This window comes from Pristiophorus japonicus, chromosome 17 (genome assembly GCF_044704955.1).
Source record: "Pristiophorus japonicus isolate sPriJap1 chromosome 17, sPriJap1.hap1, whole genome shotgun sequence".
Lineage (NCBI taxonomy): Eukaryota > Metazoa > Chordata > Chondrichthyes > Pristiophoridae > Pristiophorus > Pristiophorus japonicus.
This window is the reverse complement of record NC_091993.1, coordinates 8,355,192-8,378,544: the sequence shown is the minus strand read 5'-3', so window position 1 is coordinate 8,378,544 and position 23,353 is coordinate 8,355,192. Positions and strand designations below refer to the sequence as shown.

General features: G+C 44.6%; 1 protein-coding gene across 2 annotated transcripts in view; it reads right to left on the bottom strand.

The window, feature by feature from the left end:
- The window catches only part of LOC139227523 (protein unc-13 homolog C-like), an 801,204-nt gene that overhangs the window by 325,786 nt on the left and 452,065 nt on the right, over window positions 1-23,353 (bottom strand). For both annotated transcript variants that reach the window (XM_070858323.1, XM_070858322.1), the window contains 3 exons: window positions 15,903-16,122; window positions 12,351-12,578; window positions 3,796-3,937 (listed from right to left, as the gene is read on the bottom strand). In XM_070858323.1, the coding sequence (XP_070714424.1) occupies window positions 3,796-3,937; window positions 12,351-12,578; window positions 15,903-16,122 (590 nt within the window). The remainder of the gene's footprint in view (window positions 1-3,795; window positions 3,938-12,350; window positions 12,579-15,902; window positions 16,123-23,353) is intronic.

The following is a 23,353-nucleotide window of genomic DNA, read 5'->3' as shown; positions in this document are numbered from 1 at the left end:
TAACCATGGATGAAGGTTTCTAGAGTTGTGTCAGAGGCAGAGATGGGGGATGTTACGAAGGTGGAAGTAGGCGGTCTTAGAGATGGAGAAGATATTGTGTTGGAAGCTCAGTTCAGGGTCAATAAGACTCAGCCTCAAACATTGGCCAGGGAGAGGAATGGAGTCGGTAGCTAGGGAACAATTATACTTAAAAAGGGAACATAACATTGTTATTGGTTATGTTGCTACAAAACATACAAAATACAACTGCAGTGTAATCCTTGAGACTAGTATCATGAACTGAGCTGTACGATGTTAGATTATATTAAGCTTAACATGGTCAAGGATAAGACTATGATGCTGAGCTCGCTGATGTCAACTTGAACTCAACTACTGCTATGCTGTTGTAACTCTGAACATGTTACTTTAAGTGTTGTGATGATTACTCTGATAACCATGTTTTATTTGTATGCATGTTGACGTATTTACTGAGGCGTACGAAAGCATGGGCCTTACGCTAAACATCCATAAGACAAAGGTCCTCCACCAGCCTATCCTCGCCGCACAGCACTGCCCCCCAATCATCAAGATTCACGGCACGGCCCTGGACAATGTGGACCATTTCCCATACCTCGGGAGCCGCTCATCAACAAGAGCAGACATTGACGATGATATTCAACACCGCCTCCAGTGCGCCAGTGCAGCCTTCGGCCGCCTGAGGAAAAGAGTGTTTGAAGACCAGGCCCTCAAAACTGCCACCAAGCTCATGGTCTACAGGGCTGTAGTAATACCCGCCCTCCTGTAAGGCTCAAGTCACTGGAGAAATATCACCAATGATGTCTCCGCAAGATCCTACAAATCCCCTGGGAGGACAGACGCACCAACATTAGTGTCCTTGACCAGGCCAACATACCCAGCATTGAAGCACTGACCACACTCGATCAGCTCTGCGGGGCAGGCCACATCATTCGCATACCAGACACAAGACTCCCAAAGCAAGCGCTCTACTTGGAACTACTTGGCAAATGAGCCAAAGGTGGGCAGAGGAAAAGTTACAGGGACACCCTCAAAGCTTCCCTGAAAATTGCAACATCCCCACCGACAGCTGGGAGTCCCTGGCCAAAGACCGCCCTAAGTGGAGGAAGTGCATCTGGGAGGGCGCTGAGTTCCTCGAGTCTCATCGCCGAGAGCATGCAGAAATCAAGTGCAGGCAGCGGAAAGAGCGTGCGGCAAATCAGTCCCACCCACCCCTTCCCTCAGCGACTATCTGTCCCACCTGTGACAGGGACTATGGTTCTCATATTGGACTGTTCAGCCACCTAAGGACTCATTTTAAGAGTGGAAGCAAGTCTTCCTCGATTCCGAGGGACTGCCTATGATTGATGATGATCTGCATGTTGGGGAAGTCCAGAACCAGGGGTCACAGTCTAAGGATAAGGGGGAAGCCATTTAGGACCGAGATGAGGAGGAATTTCTTCACCCAGAGAGTGGTGAACCTGTGGAATTCTCTACCACAGAAAGTTGTTGAGGCCAATTCACTAAATATATTCAAAAAGGAGTTAGATGAAGTCCTTACTACTAGGGGAATCAAGGGGTATGGTGAGAAAGCAGGAATGGGGTACTGAAGTTGCATGTTCAGCCATGACCTCATTGAATGGCGGTGCAGGCTAGAAGGGCCGAATGGCCTACTCCTGCACCTATTTTCTATGTTTCTATGTTTCTATGCATGTGTAGAGCTAGAATAATAAAGTAGAGTTAGAGGTACAACTCTGTATTGTTGTAATTTCTCGATCCGTGATAAGCCAAGAATTGGGTGGTTTTCAGCCATTGCTTATATTACTCAGGCTGCTGGTAGAATATTTTCTTAATTAGTTAATACTATTTGAGTTGGTCGAAGTAGCACTACTCAACATGAGTTAGATATGGCATCATATATTAAATCTGAGATATAACGGTGGCAAATATGCCCCTTTTTATAGCCCCGTTAGCCCTAACAGAGCTCAGGGGAGTGGGGGGTGCCCCGCGGTTAGCACTCCGGGCTGCTGCTCAGCTGGCGATGACATCATCGCCATGCGCGGTGACCCCTCACTGCCCCACGCTGACCCCTTAATGCCCCGCGGGCCGCGAGGCTGGCACGACCTCTGCTCGCGGGGTGCTCCTTAAAGGGGAGGGAGCCAGCGCCCCAGGCTGCCATCTTTTTTTTGCCCGCCAACTCTTGGGTCAGCTCTACGAGGGTGGCCCTAGTGTGGTCCGGGCCACCATCGTGCAGCCCAGCACTCCGCCTTGGGTGCCCGACTACAGGCCCAGTCGCAAACTGCTCTGGGGGCCGAGTGGAGGCCTTGCAGAGTGCGCAGTAGTCCTCCCCTTTAAGCATGTCAGCGCTACGCAGAACATCCGCGTAGTGCTCCCTCATTGCCCCAGTAACGTCCCGGTTACAGCCCTCAAAAGCAGTGGAGCGTGCAAGAGCGGTCAGGGCAATTCCGCAGCGGGGGCAGGACTTCCGCTCTGGGCGCAGGAAGTCCCGGCCCCAGGTGGTTACCGCTGCCAATCGGGGCGCAGGGCAACTTCACCCCCAATATATTTTGAATATGTTTCCTAATCAATTGTAGGCATCATAACATTTGGATTTTCCAGCTTATCTTAATGAGCTTGGATCCAGGAATTGGATTTCCAATGTTAACATGGATTTGGGCCCAGAGGTGCACCTTCATTTCTGCAACCCTTCTAAATAATTTACCGTCTGAATGCAAAACTGCAACTAGTGAGTATCACAAAATGGAAGTGATTTCTAACTGCTGGCCACCTATTTCGCATCCCAAAAAAGGGAAACGGGCAGTCGGCTGGAGAAGGGAATTGATGTCAAAGGTCAAAGAGGGGCTGTAAATGGATGAGCAGTGGCTTGCCTGCTTCAGTTGGAGGAGCTGTTTGTAATTTTCAGATAGAAATCGTCAGAATGTGCACCATAGATGCTCTCCCCACTTGTACTACGTGATGAGCAGCTTAACCAGCGGTCCTTAAAGGGAATACTGGTGGTTGCTTAAGAAAAAGTCCAGAATTTTTATTTTTTTTTTATTATAAAGGAGGGGAAAATCTTTGTGGGGCCAGAAGGAGCAAAATTGGTGCTACTTGCTCTACAAAATGACTGCAATCAACTCGTCCTGCCCGCCCAGACCTACTTTGACAGACCACTCAGTGTAGGAACTACCGATTTCCCACTCTCCCACAACTGGTGAGCCGCAGCAGGGTGTCGGCTTGGCACACACAACTCACCGGCTGCATTCAAACAAAGCCTGAACACGAAAATGGTTCAGGTCTCCCAACACTGGCTTTAGACGGGTGCTGCAACTGCTCCAGTGATCTCACATCTCTTTCGGATAGAAGTCAAATTTCTCTTTCCCCAGTGCGCAAAAAAAGTGCGTGGAGTTTCTGGACATATTCTCCTTTGTTCACATTAACAGATCCTCTGGTCTTGGAGAAAAACTATTTTACCACGCAGGAAATTGTAAACATGGGTTACTTTGCACCAGATAAGTCAATGAAAAAATTTCCTTGTGTCTTGATTCGCTTGGTGTTATGCTTAAAGAAAAGTGCTTTGGTCACACAACTTAAATATGTGCTGTTTTCGTTTTGTCAATTCTTACATTTTGCTGGAAAATTGTGAAATAAAGGGATGTTCAATGAGGGTAAAAATATATATATATTCACCCTTATCAAACAGGTTATCAGAAAAATCTCTCAGGAATACAGATTCTAAGATTGACTCGTAAAGGTATGACAACTCACAGCAAATATTTCAAATTATAATCCAGTACTTACAAGTGAAATTTTTCATCCCAGACAGGGTTGAGATTCCCAAAAATGGTTTTGGTCCTCCTTTTGGTTTTACCCACTTGCACTGTGACATACGGGTCACTCGAGCCTGTCTTGTCTTTTGCTTGTAAACCCTGAGCGGATAGCACTGTATGCACAAAGAAAAGCTTGGAATATTCAATAAATAACTTCAATCATACATGTAAAAATGTAAACATGAATAAGTACATACTGGCATATTTTCCATTGTTCATTCGTGCTAGCAAAAAGTCTGTATGAATATTAGGATAAAGGGAGCCCCATTCAAAGGGAGCTCGAAAGAGATAGGAATACAACATTATGCACGCTAGTTCAGTATCAGTAAATTTACCCCATAAAGTGTGTTCTGCTGCTTTATATTTGCTTATATGCAATAGTTTTTTCGCCTCAAAGTAATCCATTGTATGTGGAGCCTTTTGAGATGTCTCTGAGAGATGTTATAAGGGAATGTATAAAGTCTATTCCAGTTAATTCAAAATAATTTGTTGCTCAAAAAAATTATCCAGCAGTTCAAATTAAGCAATTTCAATAAAACACCACATATTTTGTACAATTTCAATTCAAATTAACAAATATTTCAAATTAAGCAACTTTGAATTTTAGAGGAATAGACTGCAAATGAAAATCTTTCCTTCTCACAAATGCTGACTTTTTCACTGACACTAATGAATTAAAAAAAAAATTCTTTTAAATTATTTGAGATAGTTTATCCACATACCTGTTGTTATTAATCTGAGTGAGAATTTCAGAATAGTTGTCAACAACTACTAAAATCTATAACAATAGCGGCTCCTTGGGTTGCTGCTGCTTTAATTTCAGAAATGGTGAAATGTACTTTAGATCATGTTTTAAATTTCATGCTAACTTAAAACAGTCAGTGAAAATTTAGCTAAATACAAAATCGTTGAACTTTTCAATATATTTCTGAACTAATGCATAAAAACAAATTATTTTCTTGGCAATTTTCTCCCTTTGTTTCTCTTCTGAAGCCATCAACTCCTTGCTTGTATACCATTTAAATCATCCCCCAGTACTTCACTTAAGTAGTTATTGGCCGGCTTAGTATCAGCAGGCTATTTTACCACAGTGTCTCGTAGCTGAGCCCAAGCCTGCCCTCACCCCATGTCCACACAGTTTAATCATGGATCACTGTACAACAATCAGCAGCGGGTATCCTGGCCAATTATCTCCTTTACCCACAAATACTGAGGCCAACTGCAGTGCCCATCCTGGCACCCCCACTGAGATCAGCCTAGTTCAGCCACTCATTTAATTTCACGCCTTGTGGTCACTGGGTTGTACTTAGGAATGTATGCTATGTAATCACTTTTACCTGCTTTCTTTCCCAGTGGGTTAAATTATTTGTAGAAGAAAAGGGAAGCTCAAGGTCCAGATATTTACTGAGCCGCGGAACACGAGTTAAGAATAGAAAACATGTTAAAATGGAGACACGCAGTCTCCTTAAAAGCTTTCAATGAGAGTCGATTGGTAGCCCGGCCCCGTCCCACCTCCGTTAAAACTGGAAGTGGGCAGTGTTATATATGTGGACTTGTATTTAACTCTGTAAGCCACCAGGGGGCTCATTCCCGGAGTCCCAAAGAATCCCATAAGCCCTTGAGAGCACAGGTATTTAAGGCGGCTTCACAGGTTGGAGAGGCACTCTGGAGACCTGCAATAAAAGACTAAGATCACACTTTACTTTGAGCTCACAGTCTGACTCTTTCTCCACACACAACAGGCAGAATCAAGGTGGGTTGGGTTTGGATTTGAAAATTAAAACATTTAACTTACCACCCAACCCAAACCCATCTGTCTTTGGCTGGAAAAATTAGCCCCTCAGAATCATTTATTTTTAGGCAATATTGGGAGCAAATGGCTGCAGATACATATGTAATCTTCTGCGATTTAACGTGCTTAGAAGTCACATCTTACTTGTCAAATTGAATTTGAGCAATCCCACTAAGTACACAAGGGTGCAAATTTAGTGAACTGTAGCTTGTGATTTAGGGAGGAAAGTTTGTATTGTACACGTTGGCAATATCAATCATGGACAAGATGGTATCTTAGAAGATAGGGCAAGTAATTATCCAACCAAGTCCTTTCTTTACATGCAAGGATTTTTATGCATTGATTTTTCTTTGCTAGGCTCCAGGGTTAGGGTCAAATTGGAGGCATGCAGCCTTCTTAAAAGCTTTCAACGACTGAGGTAAAGGGTTGAAATGATAGGCAATAGGATTGTTCACTCTGGGCAATAGGTAATGGTATTTTCCCTTTAGGGTTAGGATACCAAATTGTGTAGAAATCTGAACAAGATTGATGGGAACAGAGTAGGCTCTGTTTAAGAGAAATCTAGGCTGAATTTGGATAAAACATGATAGTCATGGATTGCAAGTCAGATCCTTCAGCAGTACAAAGGTTAAAACAGAATATAGAAGATGGAGAATTTAGGACTGGGCTATGTTCAATACTTTGGTACAAAAGCAAAATACTGCAGATGCTGGAATCTGAAATAAAAACAGAAAATGCTGGAAATCTCAGCGGGTCAGGCAGCAACAGTGGAGCGAAAAACAGAATTTAAGTTTTGGGTTGAAGACCCTTCATCAGAACTGGTGAATGTTCAAAAAAAAAACACATTCTTAAGAAGCACTGAAAGGGGGAGGAAAAGAAATAACAAAAGGGAAGGTCTGTGATAGGGTGGAAGGCAGGAGAGATTAGAGAGAGAAAAGGGAAGATGAGCCGAATTGAAATGGTAATGACCGGAGTTAGAAATAGGTTAGTCTAGATAGGGTGTGAATGGCAGAATAATGATCAGCTGTCATTGGATGTCGACCCGAAACGTTAACTCTGTTTTTCTCTCCACAGATGCTGCCTGACCCGCTGAGATTTCCAGCATTTTCTGTTTTTATTTCAATACTTTGGCAATTTTGGCTCAGTGGGACGGGAGATATCCGTAAAGGTAGTATCCCACATCACCACATTTGATTGAGACAAGCTATGAAACTTCAGAACATCTGTGTGGAAACTTTCTCATTTTAACTACAAAACAAATTTGTTACAACATGGGTGTGGCATGGAACACAGGCAGAACTTGTCTTTGACTTGCAAAGTAGATGCCACTGGTGTTGCTTAGTAGGTGAGAGAGAAACACATATGTTCCGAGCAAGTTCCTTGAATGTCCATTTTTGCAAAGGTCTGAATGATGTGCCTGGTCGAATGTTGGACAGAGCTAGAAAGCCGCCAGGAAAACACATTTATTTGCAGGATAACTCAACATTTTGAAAACAAACATTTGCTGCATTTGAACTGGGACTGACTAGATTTTCTCTCAACACGCAAAGCAGGGTGTTATACTAGAAGGTCTCCTGAAATTCCCCCAAGGGATGATTAAAAGCAAAAGAGAGTGGACCTAATTAGGCTTCATACATTATTGTGAGGATTAGGCTACCCAATCTACAACTCTAAAACCTGGCATATCAACTCCAGCTGATAATTCATCAGTTGTTCCCCTTGGTTTATATTACGCTCTATGATAGTAGAACATAAATTGGCAGAAATGTTCATGTGAACTTTTCTGTAAAAATATAACATGATTGGAATATTATCTGATTTCCCAAGCACCCCAGCAAACATTCTGGATGTCATTCAGATTTATCGAAATGCAACTGCTTTGCATCCTGGACTGTGGAAGATATTAAATAAAACCAACATTTGAGCTTTCTAAGACACTTACTGGGCCCAAGTTTCCACAAGAAAAAAAACGGGCGCCCCTCCGAGCTGGGCGCCCGTTTTTCGCGCCTAAAACGGCGCCTAAAAAAAATCCTCGGTATTCTCCACCTACCTGTAGGTCCTCTGGCCCTCGGCGCAGCCAGCACGAGCTGTGGGGGGGGCGGAGCCAGGTCCCTGCGCTGAAAACAGTGCCGGGACCTCTGCACATGCGCGCGACAGTGGGCACGCAAGTGCAGTAGCTCCAGGCGCCGAACTGTGTGGGAGGGGCCCGAAGCACGCAGCCCCTAGCCCTGGCCCAATGGCCTCACTGGGGCTGCGTGAATAAGGCTCCTCCCACGGCCAGCTCCTGCCCCACCCCCCCGACCAGACCCGACACCCGCTCCCCCCCCTCCCCGCCGACCCGACCCGACACCCGCTCTCCCCCCCCCCCGCCCCGACATCCGCTCCCCCCCCGCCCCGACTCCCGCTCCCCCCCCCCACCCCGAGACCCGACACCCGCTGCCCCCCCGCCCTGACCCGAGACCCGCTCCTCCCCCCGCCCCGAGACCCGACACCCGTTCGCCCCCCCCCCCGCCCCGAGACCCGAGACCCGCTCCCCCCCCCCGACTGACCTGACCCGACCCGCGCTCCTGTTCCCCGACCTCCCTCTCTCTTTCCCCCCCCCGCTCTCTCTTCCCCCCCGCCTCTCTCCCCCCCTCCCTCCCCCCTCTCTCTCCCCCCTCTCCCTCGGCTGCAGAATTCTCCCTGGCTGAAGCACTTTCACACAGGTAGGAAGATGGTTTATTTAATCTTTTCTTGGCTTATAAATGTTTATTCAGGTTGGATTTATTTGTATAATATTTGTAGAAGTATAAATAAGGATTTATTGTCGAATTTAATGAGTTCCCTTCCCCCCCACCTCGTTCTGGACGCCTAATTTGTCACCTGCGCCTGATTTTTTAATGTGTAGAACAGGCTTTTTCAGTTCTACAAAAATCTTCACTGGCTCCATTCTACTTTAGTTTGGAGTACATTTTCACTGTGGAAACTTTCAAATCAGGCGTCAGTGGCCGGACACGCCCCCTTTTGAAGAAAAAATTCTGTTCTAAACTAGAACTGTTCTACCTGACTAGAACTGCAGAAAAAAAAATGTGGAGAATTGCGATTTCTAAAATAGTCCGTTCTCCACCAGTTGCTCCTAAAAATCAGGCGCGAATCATGTGGAAACTTGGGCCCATTCAGTCAGAAATTTCTCTAATTTAATCAGTGAAATAGTACAACTCTTTTAAGATAAGATTAATTCTTTAAATCTCGACAAGTGAGAGTTCCCAAAAGAAACACACCTTAAAATACATTTCCACACATTGGAAAATGTTTTGAATGTACAAGCAGGTATAACAGATAGATATGGTGCTCTGGAATTTGTACGAGAAAGAATTACTACTAGATACATCACAGGACAATCTTTGCTGAAGATGCCAGCGAGGCACGATAAACAGGGCACCGGAAGTCAGTCAAGGATCCATATTACCTGAACTCCATCTGTTTTGTGCAGTGTCAGGTTAACGTGCAAAAGCTTCATTTAAATACTAGAATCCATAATATATTTTAATTATTATAATTACTATAATTGTTATAATGGTTAAAATTCTCATCCTTATTTTCAAATCCCTCCCTATCTCTGTAATCTCCTCCAGCCCCACAACCTCCCCCAAGATGTCTGCGCTCCTCTAATTCTGCCCTCCTGAGAATCCCTGATTATATTTGCTCAACCATTGGTGGCCGTGCCTTCTGTTGCCTAGACCCCAAGCTCTGGATCTCCCTGCCTAAAACTCTCAGTCTCTTTACCTCTCTTTCCTCCTTCAAGACGCTCCTTAAAATATACCTCTTTGATCAAGCTTTTGGTCACCTGCGCTAATTTCTACTTATGCGGCTCAGTGTAAAATTTTTATCGCATAATACTCCTGTGAAGCGGCTTGGGATGTTTCACTACGTTAAAGGTGCTATATTAATACAAGTTGTTGTTGTTGTAACTATGGGCCCAATTTTCCGATGCTGAAGAAAACGGCGCACCTCCGAGATTTACGTGACCTGTCTGGGATAAAAAGCGCGCCAAAATCCGACCAGGGAGTTCCCCGGTCGTCCTGGAGCGTGGCGTGGCACAGCGGAGTCTCCCTGGGGCAGAGCAAGCCAATCGCAGCCAGCAGGGGGGCGGGGCTAGGGATCAGCGTTCTTCTGAGTGCTGGCAGCGTTGCGCAGGCGGGTTGGAGCATGCGCGCATGCGCAATGGCTCAGCAGGGCATTTTCCCCCCCAGTCTGTCTTAGAATGGTGCGGATACCAGGGAGCGATGGAGGAGCGTGGGTTGGGGGGCACTCGAAATGATCAGAGGGCCAGAGGAGAGCGCAGGGGGGCCTCCGTCCTGCCTCCACCCCCCCCCGGCGCTCAGCCCCTCCCCCCTCCACCCTCCCCCGCATTCAGCCCCTCCACCCCCTCACTCCCTCATCCTCCTCTCCCTCCTCCCCCCCTCATCCTCCTCTCCCCCCCTCACTCATCCACCTCCCCCCTCCCTCATCCTCCTTCCCCCCTCCCTCATCCTCCTTCCCCCCCTCCCTCATCCTCCTCCCCCTCCCTCATCCTCCTCTCCCCCCCTCCCCTCCCTCATCCTCCTCTCCCCCCTCCCCTCCCTCATCCTCCTCTCCCCCCTCCCCTCCCTCATCCTCCTCTCCCCCTCCCCTCCCACTTCCACCCTCCCCCCTCCTCTCCTCTCCCACCCCACCCCTCCCCCCCCCTCCCCCCCAACCTCACCCCCTCCACCCCTCTCTCACTGTCAGAGACAGAGACACTGATAGAGACACGGAGAGAGACACTGACATACACAGGGAGAGAGAGACACCGACACTGACAGAGACATGGAGAGAGGCTGACAGAACCACCTTCCCTTCACATAAAGGTAAGACTTCTATTTTTTATTTTTTGTAGATTGGTTGCTTATTACTTTGGTCTTGGTGCTTTAGGTGCAGGGTTCCTTCTATTTTTTTATTAATTAATTACTTATTACTTTTTGTGCTTTGTTTAGTGCTTACTGCTTCTTTAATGTTGTTGTCAAAGTGTTTATGGAAAATCCTCTAACTTCCGTTCCCCCTCCCCCCCCACCGCCGCCCCTGTTGTGATGTTAATGTATCCTTTGTGTTTAATGTTTCCTCCCCCTCCACCGGTCTCTGGCTGTGCCTGCACTAAACTTAACTCTAGGTAAGGTTTTTCAGAACTTACAAAAGTGGACAGTTACTCCATTCTAAGTTAGTTTGGAGTAAGTTTTCGCTGCCAAAACTTGCAAAGCAGGCCTAAGTGGCTGGACACACCCCCTTTTGGAAAAAAAATACCTGAACTAAAATGAACCTAAACTACCTCACTAGAACTGGAGCAAATTAAGTGCCGAGAATTGCGATTTCTAAGATACTCCAAACTAAACTAGTTGCTCCAACTTCACCCGAAACTTGGGCCCTTAAGACACTGCATTTTTTTCACCATTAAAAATTTAATCACAGTGCAGTTTTCTTGCCCATATGAAGTGGGTAAAACAGAAAGCTCCACCTGCGATGATGTTCTTAAACAGGGAAACACATTTTAAAATATTTCTACCATCTTTTAAAGTATCATTTTGTTTGTTTTGCACTATTTGTCTCTTTATATTTATCTTTGAAGGGTATTTGTGTGTGTATGTGCTATTTGTGTGTCATTGCTCACACAATGGCCTTCTCAGGATTGCATGAAGTCCTAGCCTGCAACGTTTCAAGTAAAGATGATCTTTACTTCATCACTTGATTCCATCACCACTGGATTCATAATCTTGGACTTGGAAATTAACATTAATTTGACCTCATTTTTAAGATAAATCATGCTTGTTGGAGCTACTGGTCGCTAGAAGGGCTGTGCAGCAAGGCTAACTGACATGTTGAAAGATCTGAAATCAACCAGTTTGAAAGCAAACAGAAAGATTTGATGCTGAAAGTAATTTGGAGAATAAAAGGCAGGGGCTCCAGACCTTTAACTGGAAAACCCCTGATGAAATGAATTAAAGATTCTTTGGTGAGATACAGGTTGGGTTAAAGCAGCTAGGGTAGTTCGGATCAGGCAAATTTTATTCCATTGCCTCTTACTGAAGATTGCAGGAAGGTGGAACTTTCAGGAAGTTTATGAAGTGGAGAATTTTGCGCCCCACAAAGATGTTATAACGTGCTGTAGAATGGAACACTTATCATTTATTACAACTCTTTTTAAAATAATCAAAATTCTCAAATTACAGCATGCTTCAGAGGAGACATTAGACCACCCCTGAATTGTCCCAATAATGTGCCTTAAACCCAACTTCAGAAGAGCACCTCTTACTGCGCTAATTTGACTTTTCCACTTCTCACACTAGTCGTCCTTATGGCTTCTCTAAGGGCCTTTCAATTTGTGCCAAATTGGGCTAATTCTCATCCATTTTATAGAAGACCCTTACAACAACACATAAAAAGGAGACATTTGCCTCATCAGCCTAGAATGTTAGAAGCAAACTAGCTTGCAAACTTACTACACCAGCTTGTCCATAATTTAAAGGGTTTTGGAAGTCATTGGGCAGTGAATATACACAAATGGTGTCCAGCTCAGACACTAATTATTAATGCAGTTAGATGTACATGCTTTTATTTAACATATGCCAAAATTGCCAAAACATAAATATATTCTGGAAAATTGTTATAAGGGAGAATTTCTCAATATATGAATTATGTAGTAAATGTAATTGCTTGGGAAAATATGCTATGGATAATCTAACCTGTTATGTTTATCTTTGCTGACCATTTGGAAGTTCCATCCAATACACTCTGCTTTGCTGTTTTCAAATGTTGTGCATAGTCTTCTTTAGACACTTGAAATTGCTCTTGTATTAACTCAAAAATCTCTGGTTTGTTTTTCTCTCTGATTTTCATTCTTTCCTTCATGGCTGTGATGATGTGTTGTGTTTTGTCCTCTGCACCATGTTTTGAACTTTTCTCAGCTGCTCCTGAAATTGGAAAAATAAACTGGTTAGTCATTTAGAATTTTAAATGAGCTAGATTTGTGAAGTAAAAATCACCCGAAGGATTTTGATGGCCTGACCCTGGAGGTACAATCTTTGTTAAATCATTTTATTTTCTCTGAAATTGAACTCCGAACAGCCAGACCGTTCAATTGCCTTTCTAGAGAAAATCAAAAGTGTTCTGGTGAATACAGTTTTTTTTTAAAGTTCTAAACCTCTAAAACAAACTCGCTATAAAAAGTATATGCTTAAATGTAGCACAAGGCCCTTTTAATTGATGTAATTAGTAGGATGCTTGCTCTTAGCACTTTCCAGCAACATGATCCATTTTTTTTAACAGCTTTGTAAATGATAAAATAAAGCCCATTCAAAACGTTGATCTTTGGATAGTTTTTTCTATTTTTTAAAAATGAAATTGCTAGGTATCTTGGTTAAATCGGATAATGGGATAAATAGGCTTTAAAACAACATCCACATTTTTTGTAGACTAGTTTAAAATCCATAAGCACTTTCTGACCTACATTCTAAACCTCGGATGGCTCTTGCGCAGGTTGTTTTATTGATGTGCTCAGTTTCATTGGGTTGCAGGTGAGGGAGGTGTTGACAGACAGTTGGAGTTGACAGGGAGGAGGAACAAGGTGTGACCAGGAAGAATCAAGGAGGTGGGTTGGGAATGCGAGTTGGATTGAGGGAGGGAATTGAGCAAATATTGGGCCTAGGAATAATCACGTGGAATAATCATGTGGAATGGGTGTGGGAGTGCTGGTGTCTTGAACACTTAGTGGGACTGCTGTCTGGAGTCTCACAAGACTTGAGAGTTAGCTGGACTTGGGGAGGGGTTGGATATATGGTATGGGATTACTCACCAATGGGCTGTCCAGCTTGGGAGCATTTGGGGTGTATGTGTGTGTGTTGGAGGGGTGGGGGGTGAAGGGGGACAGTTGTCTGAAAATAATCAGATGAGTGGAAGCACTCAAGGGGAGTCTAGAAATTTGAACAATTCAGGATATTGGAGAGCTGGGAAAACTTGGTTGTGGGGAGTGGTAATATGCGTGGTCAGCCAGGAAGTGGTTTGGGAGTACCGAGGATTGTGGTGTGGGACCAGTAGGTGCAGCTGAAACGTAGATGGACTGAGGATAGATGTGCTGGAGGAGGACTGGGCTGTGGGAGCAGTGAGGGAGGAAGATGAGATGGGGACTGGAAGCATTGTTGGGCAAGCTGGATGAAGTGAAGGGGTTGAGCAAAACTTGAACACAATCTAGGCTGGTATTTCAATGCATGACTGTGGAGAGTTGCATTGCCAAGTTCCTGTCATTCAAATGAGATAGTACTGGCCTGGATTTTGCCTTGAAAATAACGGTGAGGGTATTATTGTTGCCAAGCAACCTTTCTGGCACTGAAAATTACCTTTTACAGGTGTGGAGTCTCATTCCTTCAGATTTTTGGAGATTTAAAAAACAATTACATTTACATATTGGCCCAGAAATCTCAGTCGGCTGCTTCCCTTTAAAAAAGAAGCGCACTTACCTTATCCTGCTGTGCCCACGTGAGTTCCCGGTCCTGAGGCCTCCACTGACTACGCATCGCAGCACGTGCACGTCAGGACATGCGCAGGGCTGGAGCTGCAGTCACATGGCTCTGGCAGCCAATCAGGTAAAGTATGTTCTCATTCATAATAATGGGAACTCTAAGAGTTCCCATTATTATGAATGAGAAACAGCCCCCAACACACAAAATATTCAATAAAAAATAGAAAAAATACACTACATATTTAACATTAATTTAAAAGTTTTTAATGTATTATTTAAAAAAATGTATTTTTCCTATTTAAAAAAAATATTTTTAATTATGCTTTAAAATAAATTTAACGTGTGGCAGGGTTTTTAAAAAATAAAATGTGCTTTTTAAATTTTATTTTTTATGTTTTAAGTGTGTTTTAAAACTCTTAAGCCTGTAAAAGTAGGCTATGTACCCACTAGTTTTCAGGACGTTTGCTGGGCAAGACATAGGTAAATACCACAACCTTGCCCTTGCAAATGTCCTGGCTACCGAGATACAGAAGATCTGTCAAGCTCCAACTTGACAAATCGGAAAAGCTGGTTTTCAGCGCTTACGCATTGTGTGCTTAAAACCAGCTTTTCTGATGCCTTCTCGGGTCCGCTGGAAGGCTGGAATTTCTGCCCCTTTATTTTACTTTTTCTTTGTCTCATATCCCATCTTACTATCCCTCTATTTATTTAACTTTCAGTACGTGATTTTACATTGAATTAACTTGCACTTTGTGGTTTAGTCTCTGCAGGGCCGAAATTCAAGCCCACCAGAAAGTTGGCATATCCATCTTTTTTTTTTAAAAAGATGTTTTTACCGTCGGGTCCGATGAGGCGGGTTCTTGATCAATTTTCTTCTCTATGCCGTTTTTTTTCAGATCGGACTGGAAACCGGTCCGAATGGGGGCGGAAGTGCGGCGGTAAGTGCTGGTGAGGGGCGGGAGTGGGGGCGGGCTGGAGATGGGGAGAGAATCAGTGGGTTTTTTTTTAAGTTCGCCCACTGGGCCACCACGGGAGGTGGTGCCAGGCTGCCTGTTGGTGGCTCGGCCAAACCCGGGGCCATAACAGTCCGGCCGATCGGGAAGTCGGCCGGCCAAAAAAAATAAACATGCCGGCCGCGGCAGTGCGCCCTCCCCTTGAAGGGCCGCCGTGCTGCTATGGCTCAGACAAAGAACAAGGTGCAGCGGCAGAAAAAGCTGTCGGGTGCACCGCGCGGCAGCCGATCAATTTGTTGAGGCAAATTTCCCACAGAGTGGGATGGAGGTGCGGGAGATCGGCGGTGCACGCTTTGATGACGCGCTTGGGGCAGTCGGCGGCAGCGGAACGGAAGTGGGGACCGCCCGAAAAATCCCCGAGGTGAATTTGGAGCGTGGCAACCAACGGACTTCAACGCGGCGGCCACTCAATTCTGCCGCGTGGCCGCCACAAAACTGCTGTAACAGGCCTTATCCCGACCCTGAATTTCAGCCTCTGCATTCTCAGTAAGGGATCTTCAATCCGATTGGTTGAAGAGATAGGCTGTTGCTTGCCCAATTCATACAGCTCCCAGATCCCTTGTATTGGACTCCCAATGACTAAGTTGCCACTCAAAAGCCCACAAAAAGTCTGTCGCTAGCTGTAAGCGTATTGAACAGTGAGCGCCATTCTTTTGCCACTGACCACAAAATCCAGGCCATTAAACTGAGATTTCTTTCTCTCATGCTCGACCTCTCTCGCAATGAACGTAAGACACTCACAATATTTTGTCAGGAAAAATACTCACGTTGTAAACAGTCAGCATTTAGAAGGTCCTGACACTTTTCATGGCATTTAACACCACACTCCGTACAACGCATGCCTTGCCTGGCTATGCCCCAAAGCAGCCCTTCACATTCATAGCAGTAAGTAGGAGTAGTTGCCGTCCAAACATCAAAGTTGTGTGGTGTAGTTGATGATATTGGGTAGATTAAGGCCTGTAATGTCTTCTTGTAAACATGTGATTTCTGTTGAAAGTAGGATCAAAAATACCCGAATGTTACTCTGAAGCACTGCTGTAAATGCTTGAACAAAATATGGGTATATAAAATACTCTACAATATTCCATGCTATAACCAGAGTAATAAAATTTGCAATAAAACTATTACTGAAACTAACAGCTTCTACTTGACTCTGGTAATTAATAATCTTCTGTACATTACTCCAGTCAATAGATTCAGCCAAATAGCTTCCTTTCGACTCATGGTTAAATGTGCTGTTGGAGATACATTTAGTATCTAGCCATCATCATAATAGGCAGTTCCTCGGAATCGAGGAAGACTTGCTTCCACTCCTGAAGTGAGTTCTTTGGTGACTGAGCAGTCCAATACGAGAGCTACAGTCCCTGTCACAGGTGGGACAGACAGTCGTTGAGGGAAGGGGTGGGTGGGACTGGTTTGCCGCACGCTCTTTCCGCTGCCTGCGCTTGATTTCTGCATTCTCTCGGCGTTGAGACTTGAGTTGCTCAGCGCCCTCGCAGATGCATTTGCTCCACTTAGGGCGGTCTTGGGCCAGGGACTCCCAGGTGTCAGTGGGGATGTCGCACTTTATCAGGGAGGCTTTGAGGGTGTCCTTGTTACGTTTCTGCTGCCCACCTTTGACTCGTTTGCCATGAAGGAGCTCCGAGTAGAGGACTTGCTTTGGGAGTCTCGTGTCTGGCATGCGAACTATGTGGCCTGCCCAGTGGAGCTGATCGAGTGTGGTCAGTGCTTCAATGCTGGGGATGATAGCCTGGATGAGGATATTGATGTTGGTGCACCTGTCCTCCCAGGGGGTTTGTAGGATCTCGCAGAGACATCATTGGTGATATTTCTCCAGCAACTTGAGGTGTCTGCTGTACATGGTCCATGTCTCAGCCATACAGGAGGGCGGGTATTACTACCGCCCTGTCGATCATGAGCTTGGTGGCACTGACGCATTGGAGGCGGTGTTGGATCTCATCGTCGATGCCTGCTCTTGTTGATAGGAGGCTCCCGAGATATGGGAAGTGGTCCATGGTGTCCAGGGGCGCGCCGTGTATCTTGATAACAGGGGGACAGGCTGTGTGGAGCACCTTTGTCTTACGGATGTTTAGCATAAGGCCCATGCTTTCGTACACCTCAGTAAATACGTCGACTATGTCCTGGAGTTCAGCCTCTGTATGTACTGTAGCTCGACGACAGAGGTTGGGGTAGTCTTGGATCTGGCCTGGACACGGCACAGGTTGAACAGGTTCCCACTGGTTCTGCAGTTTAGTTCCACTCCAGCGGGGAGCTTGTTGACTGTGCGGTGGAGCATGGCGACAAGAAAGATTGAGAAGAGGGTTGGGGGGGGATGATGCAGTCTTGTTTGACGTGGATTGGGTCTGTGATGGATCTGTTGGTAAGGATCACGGCCTGCATGTCGTCGTGGAGCAGGCGGAGGAGGGTGATGAACTTTTGGGGGCATCCACAATGGAGGAGAATGCTCCATAGACCCTCGCAGTTGACAGTGTCAAAGGCTTTTGTGAGGTCGAAGAAGGCCATGTATAAGGGCTGGCACTGTTCCCTGCATTTTTCCTGTAGCTGTCGCGCTGCAAAAATCATGTCCGTTGTGCCCCGTAAGGGTCAAAATCCGCACTGTGACTCCGGGAGGAGCTCCTCGGCCATGGGAAGATGACAGTTGGGGAGGACTTTCCCAGTGGCTGATAACAGGGAGATTCCTCTGTAGTTGCCACAGTCGGACGTCCCTTTTTTAAAGATGGTCACAATTACTGCATCTCTGAGATCCCCGGCATGCTCTCCTCCCTCCAGATGAGAGAGATGAGGTCATGTATTCGCGACCTAGGCAGAGTAAACTAGTGGCAACATTGAAAGCCTTGTTGGAGAATATCTGTGTCAGTAAATAGAAATGGGGTAGAATTTGTCGATATAGTTCTTCAGTACTTAAGTTTGTGTGAATTGCCATAGCAACATGCAGTTTTGCATAAATAAAAATACTAATATGGATTATTTCTCAGAATAGTAAATATACACGTAATGTTTGTGGTATTCAGGTTTGAATTAGTGAATTAGAATTTCATATGTATGATCAGATTTCCTTGTCCAATCCAGATTGCTCTTGGTCTGAAGAGCAGGTTTTTTGTTCTAATCTAGCCTGTCTCCTGAAGGTCACTGCTCAGGTACACTCTGTGGGAAGCCAAGTAATTGTATCTGCTTGTAATTCTTTGGGTGAATTAGGCGTCAGTAAATTGCTTGTAAATGTAATTCTCCAGTTTAGAAGTAGGATGAAATGACTGCCTTTTTTTTTTAAGAAAAGAAAATGTTTTTCAACTGTATCTGACAAAGATTGAAGTCTGACAGTCAGAGATATGGATTGAATACTTTTCAAATGGAGAAGCAAGACAGGTCTTTAGGGAGATTATTCCAACATTCATTTACAGCTTTGAATTTGGATTCCTTTGTGTAATTTTGTGCAAAGTGATCGAGAATAACTAACATTGTGTCTCTCATATTCCAAACATAACACCTGTTCGTTATTTTTAGAATCAAAAATGTAATAATTCTGCACTAAATGTGCATTCTTACATTGGGTGAAGTGCCCCGGAGTCACATCACAATTCATTTAATTAGAAATGCTCTTTTGTGAAATAATGCACTTTTTAAACTTCCTGGGATTTCAATGTTTGATGTCATTAAATTAAGTTTAAAAATCAGAACAGCGCACCATCCAATCAGATCATTCTATTTTCACCTCAGAGGCACATTTCAAGGCTCCTTGTGACATAACCACTATTTGGAGGGGTGAAAACCCTCAGCATACTCTCCAGTTATCTTAAACAGTTGGTGCACTAACCGATGGGAGGGATAAATTTAATCGTGCTAACATTTTTAATGAATCCAAATTATATATTTTGTTTTATTCTTTTCTACAATATCAGTTTTTCTTACTGCATATCTTCACCTTGTTGACACTCTCGCTGCCTAGAAATTATTTAGTGATCTTTAAATTGGTGGGTGAGATTCTGAAATGTCTTGTGCAGTTGAAGAAACTGATAAGTTTGTATGGGCTCAATTTTCTCCAGTGATTTGCGCCGTTATTTTGGCGCGTGCCGCTTTTTTTGGCCTAAATTTAAAAATCAAAGTTTCCCCAATCTTTGTGCGCCAACGTAACTCAGTTAGTTACAATTTTTTTAGGTACATTTTTTTTTGCGTCAGTTTTTCCACAATTATGCAAGTTTGGCCAATTTAAATTTCTCCTACGACGGCGTATCTGACCACTTCTGAAAAACCTTCTGGGCACTTAAAAAAAACCAGCGCACATTAAAAGAATCGGCGCAGAAAGACGCCATTGCCTTATGCAAAGTTTTCAAGGGAATCAAGAACACATAAATATGCATGATCAAGATTAAATTTTTTTAACTTAAAATGCAGGGAATGGAAGTTTAATGGAATTCTTTTAAGTGTTGATTTTTTTTGTCTTCGACGGTATGAGACGTGAATTGGCTAGGATAGACTGGCGAATGATACTTAAAGGCTTGACGGTGGATAGGCAATGGCAGACATTTAAAGATCACATGGATGAACTACAACAATTGTACATCCCTAGCTGGCGTAAAAAATAAAATGGGGAAGGTGGCTCAACCGTGGTTAACAAGGGAAATTAAGGATAGTGTTAAATCCAAGGAAGAGGCATATAAATTGGCCAGAAAAAACAACAAACCCGAGGACTGGGAGAAATTTAGAATTCAGCAGAGGAGGACTAAGGGTTTAATTAGGGGGGGGAAATAGAATATGACAGTAAGCTTGCAGTGAACATAAAAACTGAATGCAAAAGCTTCTATAGATATGTGAAAAGATTAGTGAAGACTAATGTAGGTCCCTTGCAGTCAGAATCAGGTGAATTCATAATGGGAAACAAGGAAATGGCAAACCAAATAAACAAATACTTTGGTTCTGTCTTCACTAAGAATGATACAAATAACCTCCCGAAAATACTAGGGGACCGAGGGTCGAGTGAGAAGAAGGAACTGAGGGAACTGAGGCAAATCTTTATTAGTCAGGAAATGGTGTTAGGGAAATTGATGGGATTGAAGGCCGATAAATGCCCAGAGTCTGATAGTCTACATCCCAGAGTACTTAAGGAAGTGGCCCTAGAAATAGTAGATGCATTGGTGGTCATTTTCCAACATTCCACGGACTCTGGATCAGTTCCTATGGATTGGAGGGTAGCTAATGTAACCCCACTTTTTAAAAAAGGAGGGAGAAAGAAAACAGGGAATTATAGACTGGTTAGCCTGACATCGGTATTGGGGAAAATGCTGGAATGAATTATTAAAGATTTAATAGCAGCGTATTTGGAAAGCAGTGACAGGATTGGTCTAAGTCAGCATATATTTATGAAAGGGAAATCATGCATGACAAATCTTCCAGAATTTTTTGAGGATGTAACTAGTAGAGTGGATGAGGGAGAACCAGTGGATGTGGTGTATTTGGACTTTCAAAGGGCTTTTGACAAGGTCCCACACAAAAGGTTAGTGTGCAAAATTAAGGCACATGGTATTGGGGGTAATGTATTGACGTGGATAGAGCACTGGTTGGCAGACAGGAAGCAAAGAGTGGGAATAAACGGGTCCTTTTCAGAATGGCAGGCAGTGACTAGTAGGGTACCGCAAGGTTCAGTGCTGGGACCCCAGCTATTTACAATATATATTAATGATTTAGACGAAGGAATTGAAAGTAATATCGCCAAGTTTGCAGATGAAACTAAGCTGGTGACAGTGTGAGCTGTGAGGATGATGCTAAGAGGCTGCAGGGTGACTTGGACAGGTTAGGTGAGTGGGCAAATGCATGGGAGATGCAGTATAATGTGGATAAGTGTGAGGTTATCCATTTTGGTGGCAAAAACAGGAAGGCAGATTATTTGAATGCTGACAGATTAGTAAAAGGGGAAATGCAATGAGACCTGGTGTCATGGTAATCAGTCATTGAAAGTAGGCTGCAGGTACAGCAGGCAGTTAAGAAAGCAAATGGCATGTTGGCCTTCATAGCGAGAGGATTTGAGTATAGGAGCAGGGAGGTCTTGCTGCAGTTGTACAGGGCCTTGGTGAGACCACACCTTGAGTATTGTGTGCAGTTTTAGTGTCCTAGTCTGAGGAAGGACATTCTTGCTATTGAGGGAGTGCAGCGAAGGTTCACCAGACTGATTCCCAGGTTGGTGGGACTGACATATGAAGAAAGACTGGATTGACTAGGCTTATATTCACTGGAATTTAGATGAGAGAGGATCTCATAGAAGCATATAAAATTCTGATGGGATTGGACAGGTTAGACGCAGAAAGTATGTTCCCGATGTTGGGGAAATCCAGGACCAGGGGTCACAGTCAAGTGTTAAGGGGTAAGCCATATTGGACCGAGATGAGGAGAACCTTTTTCACCCAGAGAACTGTGAACCTGTGGAATTCTCTACCACAGAAAGTTATTGAAACATAGAAAATAGGTGCAGGAGTAGGCGATTCGGCCCTTCGAGCCTGCACCACCATTCGATAAAATCATGGCTGATCATTCCCTCAGTACCCCTTTCCTGCTTTCTCTCCATACCCCTTCATCCCTTTAGCCGTAAGGGCCATATCTAATTCCCTCTTGAATATATCCAATGAACTGGCATCAACAACTCTCTGCGGCAGGGAATTCCACAGGTTAACAACTCTCTGAGTGAAGAAGTTTCTCCTCATCTCAGTCCTAAATGGCTTACCACTTATCTTAAGACTGTGTTCCCTGGTTCTGAACTTCCTCAACATCGGGAACAATCTACCCACATCTAACCTGTCCCATCCCATCAGAATCTTCTATGTTTCTATGAGATCCCGTATCATCCTTCTAAATTCCAATGTCTAAAGGCCCAGTTGATCCAGTCTCTCCTCATATGTCAGTCCGGCCATCCCGGGAATCAGTCTGGTGAATCTTTGTTGCACTCTCTCAATAGCAAGAACGTCCTTCCTCAGATTAGGAGACCAAAATTGAACACAATATTCCAGGTGAGGCCTCAGCAAGGCCCTGTACAACTGCAGTAAGACCTCCCTGCTCCAATACTCAAATCCCCTAGCTATGAAGGCCAACATACCATTTGCCTTCTTTACCGCCTGCTGCACCTGTATGCCAACTTTCAATGACTGATGAACCATGACACCCAGGTCTCGTTGCACCTCCCCTTTTCCTAATCTGCCAACATTCAGATAATATTCTGTCTTTGCGTTTTTGCCCCCAAAGTGGAAACCTCTCATTTATCCACATTATACTGCATCTGCCATGCATTTGCCCACTCACCTAATCTGTCTAAGTCATCCTGCAGCCTCTTAGCGTTCCCCTCACAGCTCACACCGCCACCCAGTTTAGTGTCATCTGCAAACTTGGAGATATTACACTCAATTCCTTCATCCAAATCATTGATGTATATTGTAAAGAACTGGGTCCCAGCACTGAGCCCTGTGGCACTCCACTAGTCACTGCCTGCCATTCTGAAAATGACCCGTTTATCCCGACTCTCTGCTTCCTGTCTGCCAACCAGTTCTCTATCCACGTCAGTATATTACCCCCAATACCATGTGCTTTAACTTTGCACACCAATCTCGTGTGGCACGTTGTCAAAAGCCTTTTGAAAGTCCAAATACACCACATCCACTGGTTCTCCCTTGTCCACTCTACTTGTTACATCCTCAAAAAATTCCAGAAGATTTGTCAAGCATGATTTCCCCTTCCTAAATGTTGAATACCCCTGGATGTTGAGTTCCCAGCCTTGGTCACCCTGGAGCCATGTCTCCGTGATGCCAATTACATCTTACCCGTTAACTGCTATCCGTACAGTTAATTCGTCCACCTTATTCCGAATACTCCTCCCATTGAGGCACAGAGCCTTCAGGCTTGTCTTTCGAACACATTTTGCCCCTTTAGAATTTTGCTGTAATGTGGCCCTTTTTGCTTTTTGCCTTAGGTTTCTCTGCCCTCCGCTTTTACTTTTCTTCCTTCTATCCTTTGCTTCTGCCCCCATTCTACTTCCCTCTGTCTCCCTGCATAGGTTTCCATCCCTCTGTCGTATTAGTTTAACTCCTCCCCAACGACCAGTTGAGTCCAGTTCATTGGATATATTCAAAAGGGAGTTAGATGTGGCCTTTAGGGCTAAAGGGATCAGGGGGTACGGAGAGAAGGCAGGAGTGGGGTACTGAAGTTGCAAGATCATATTGAA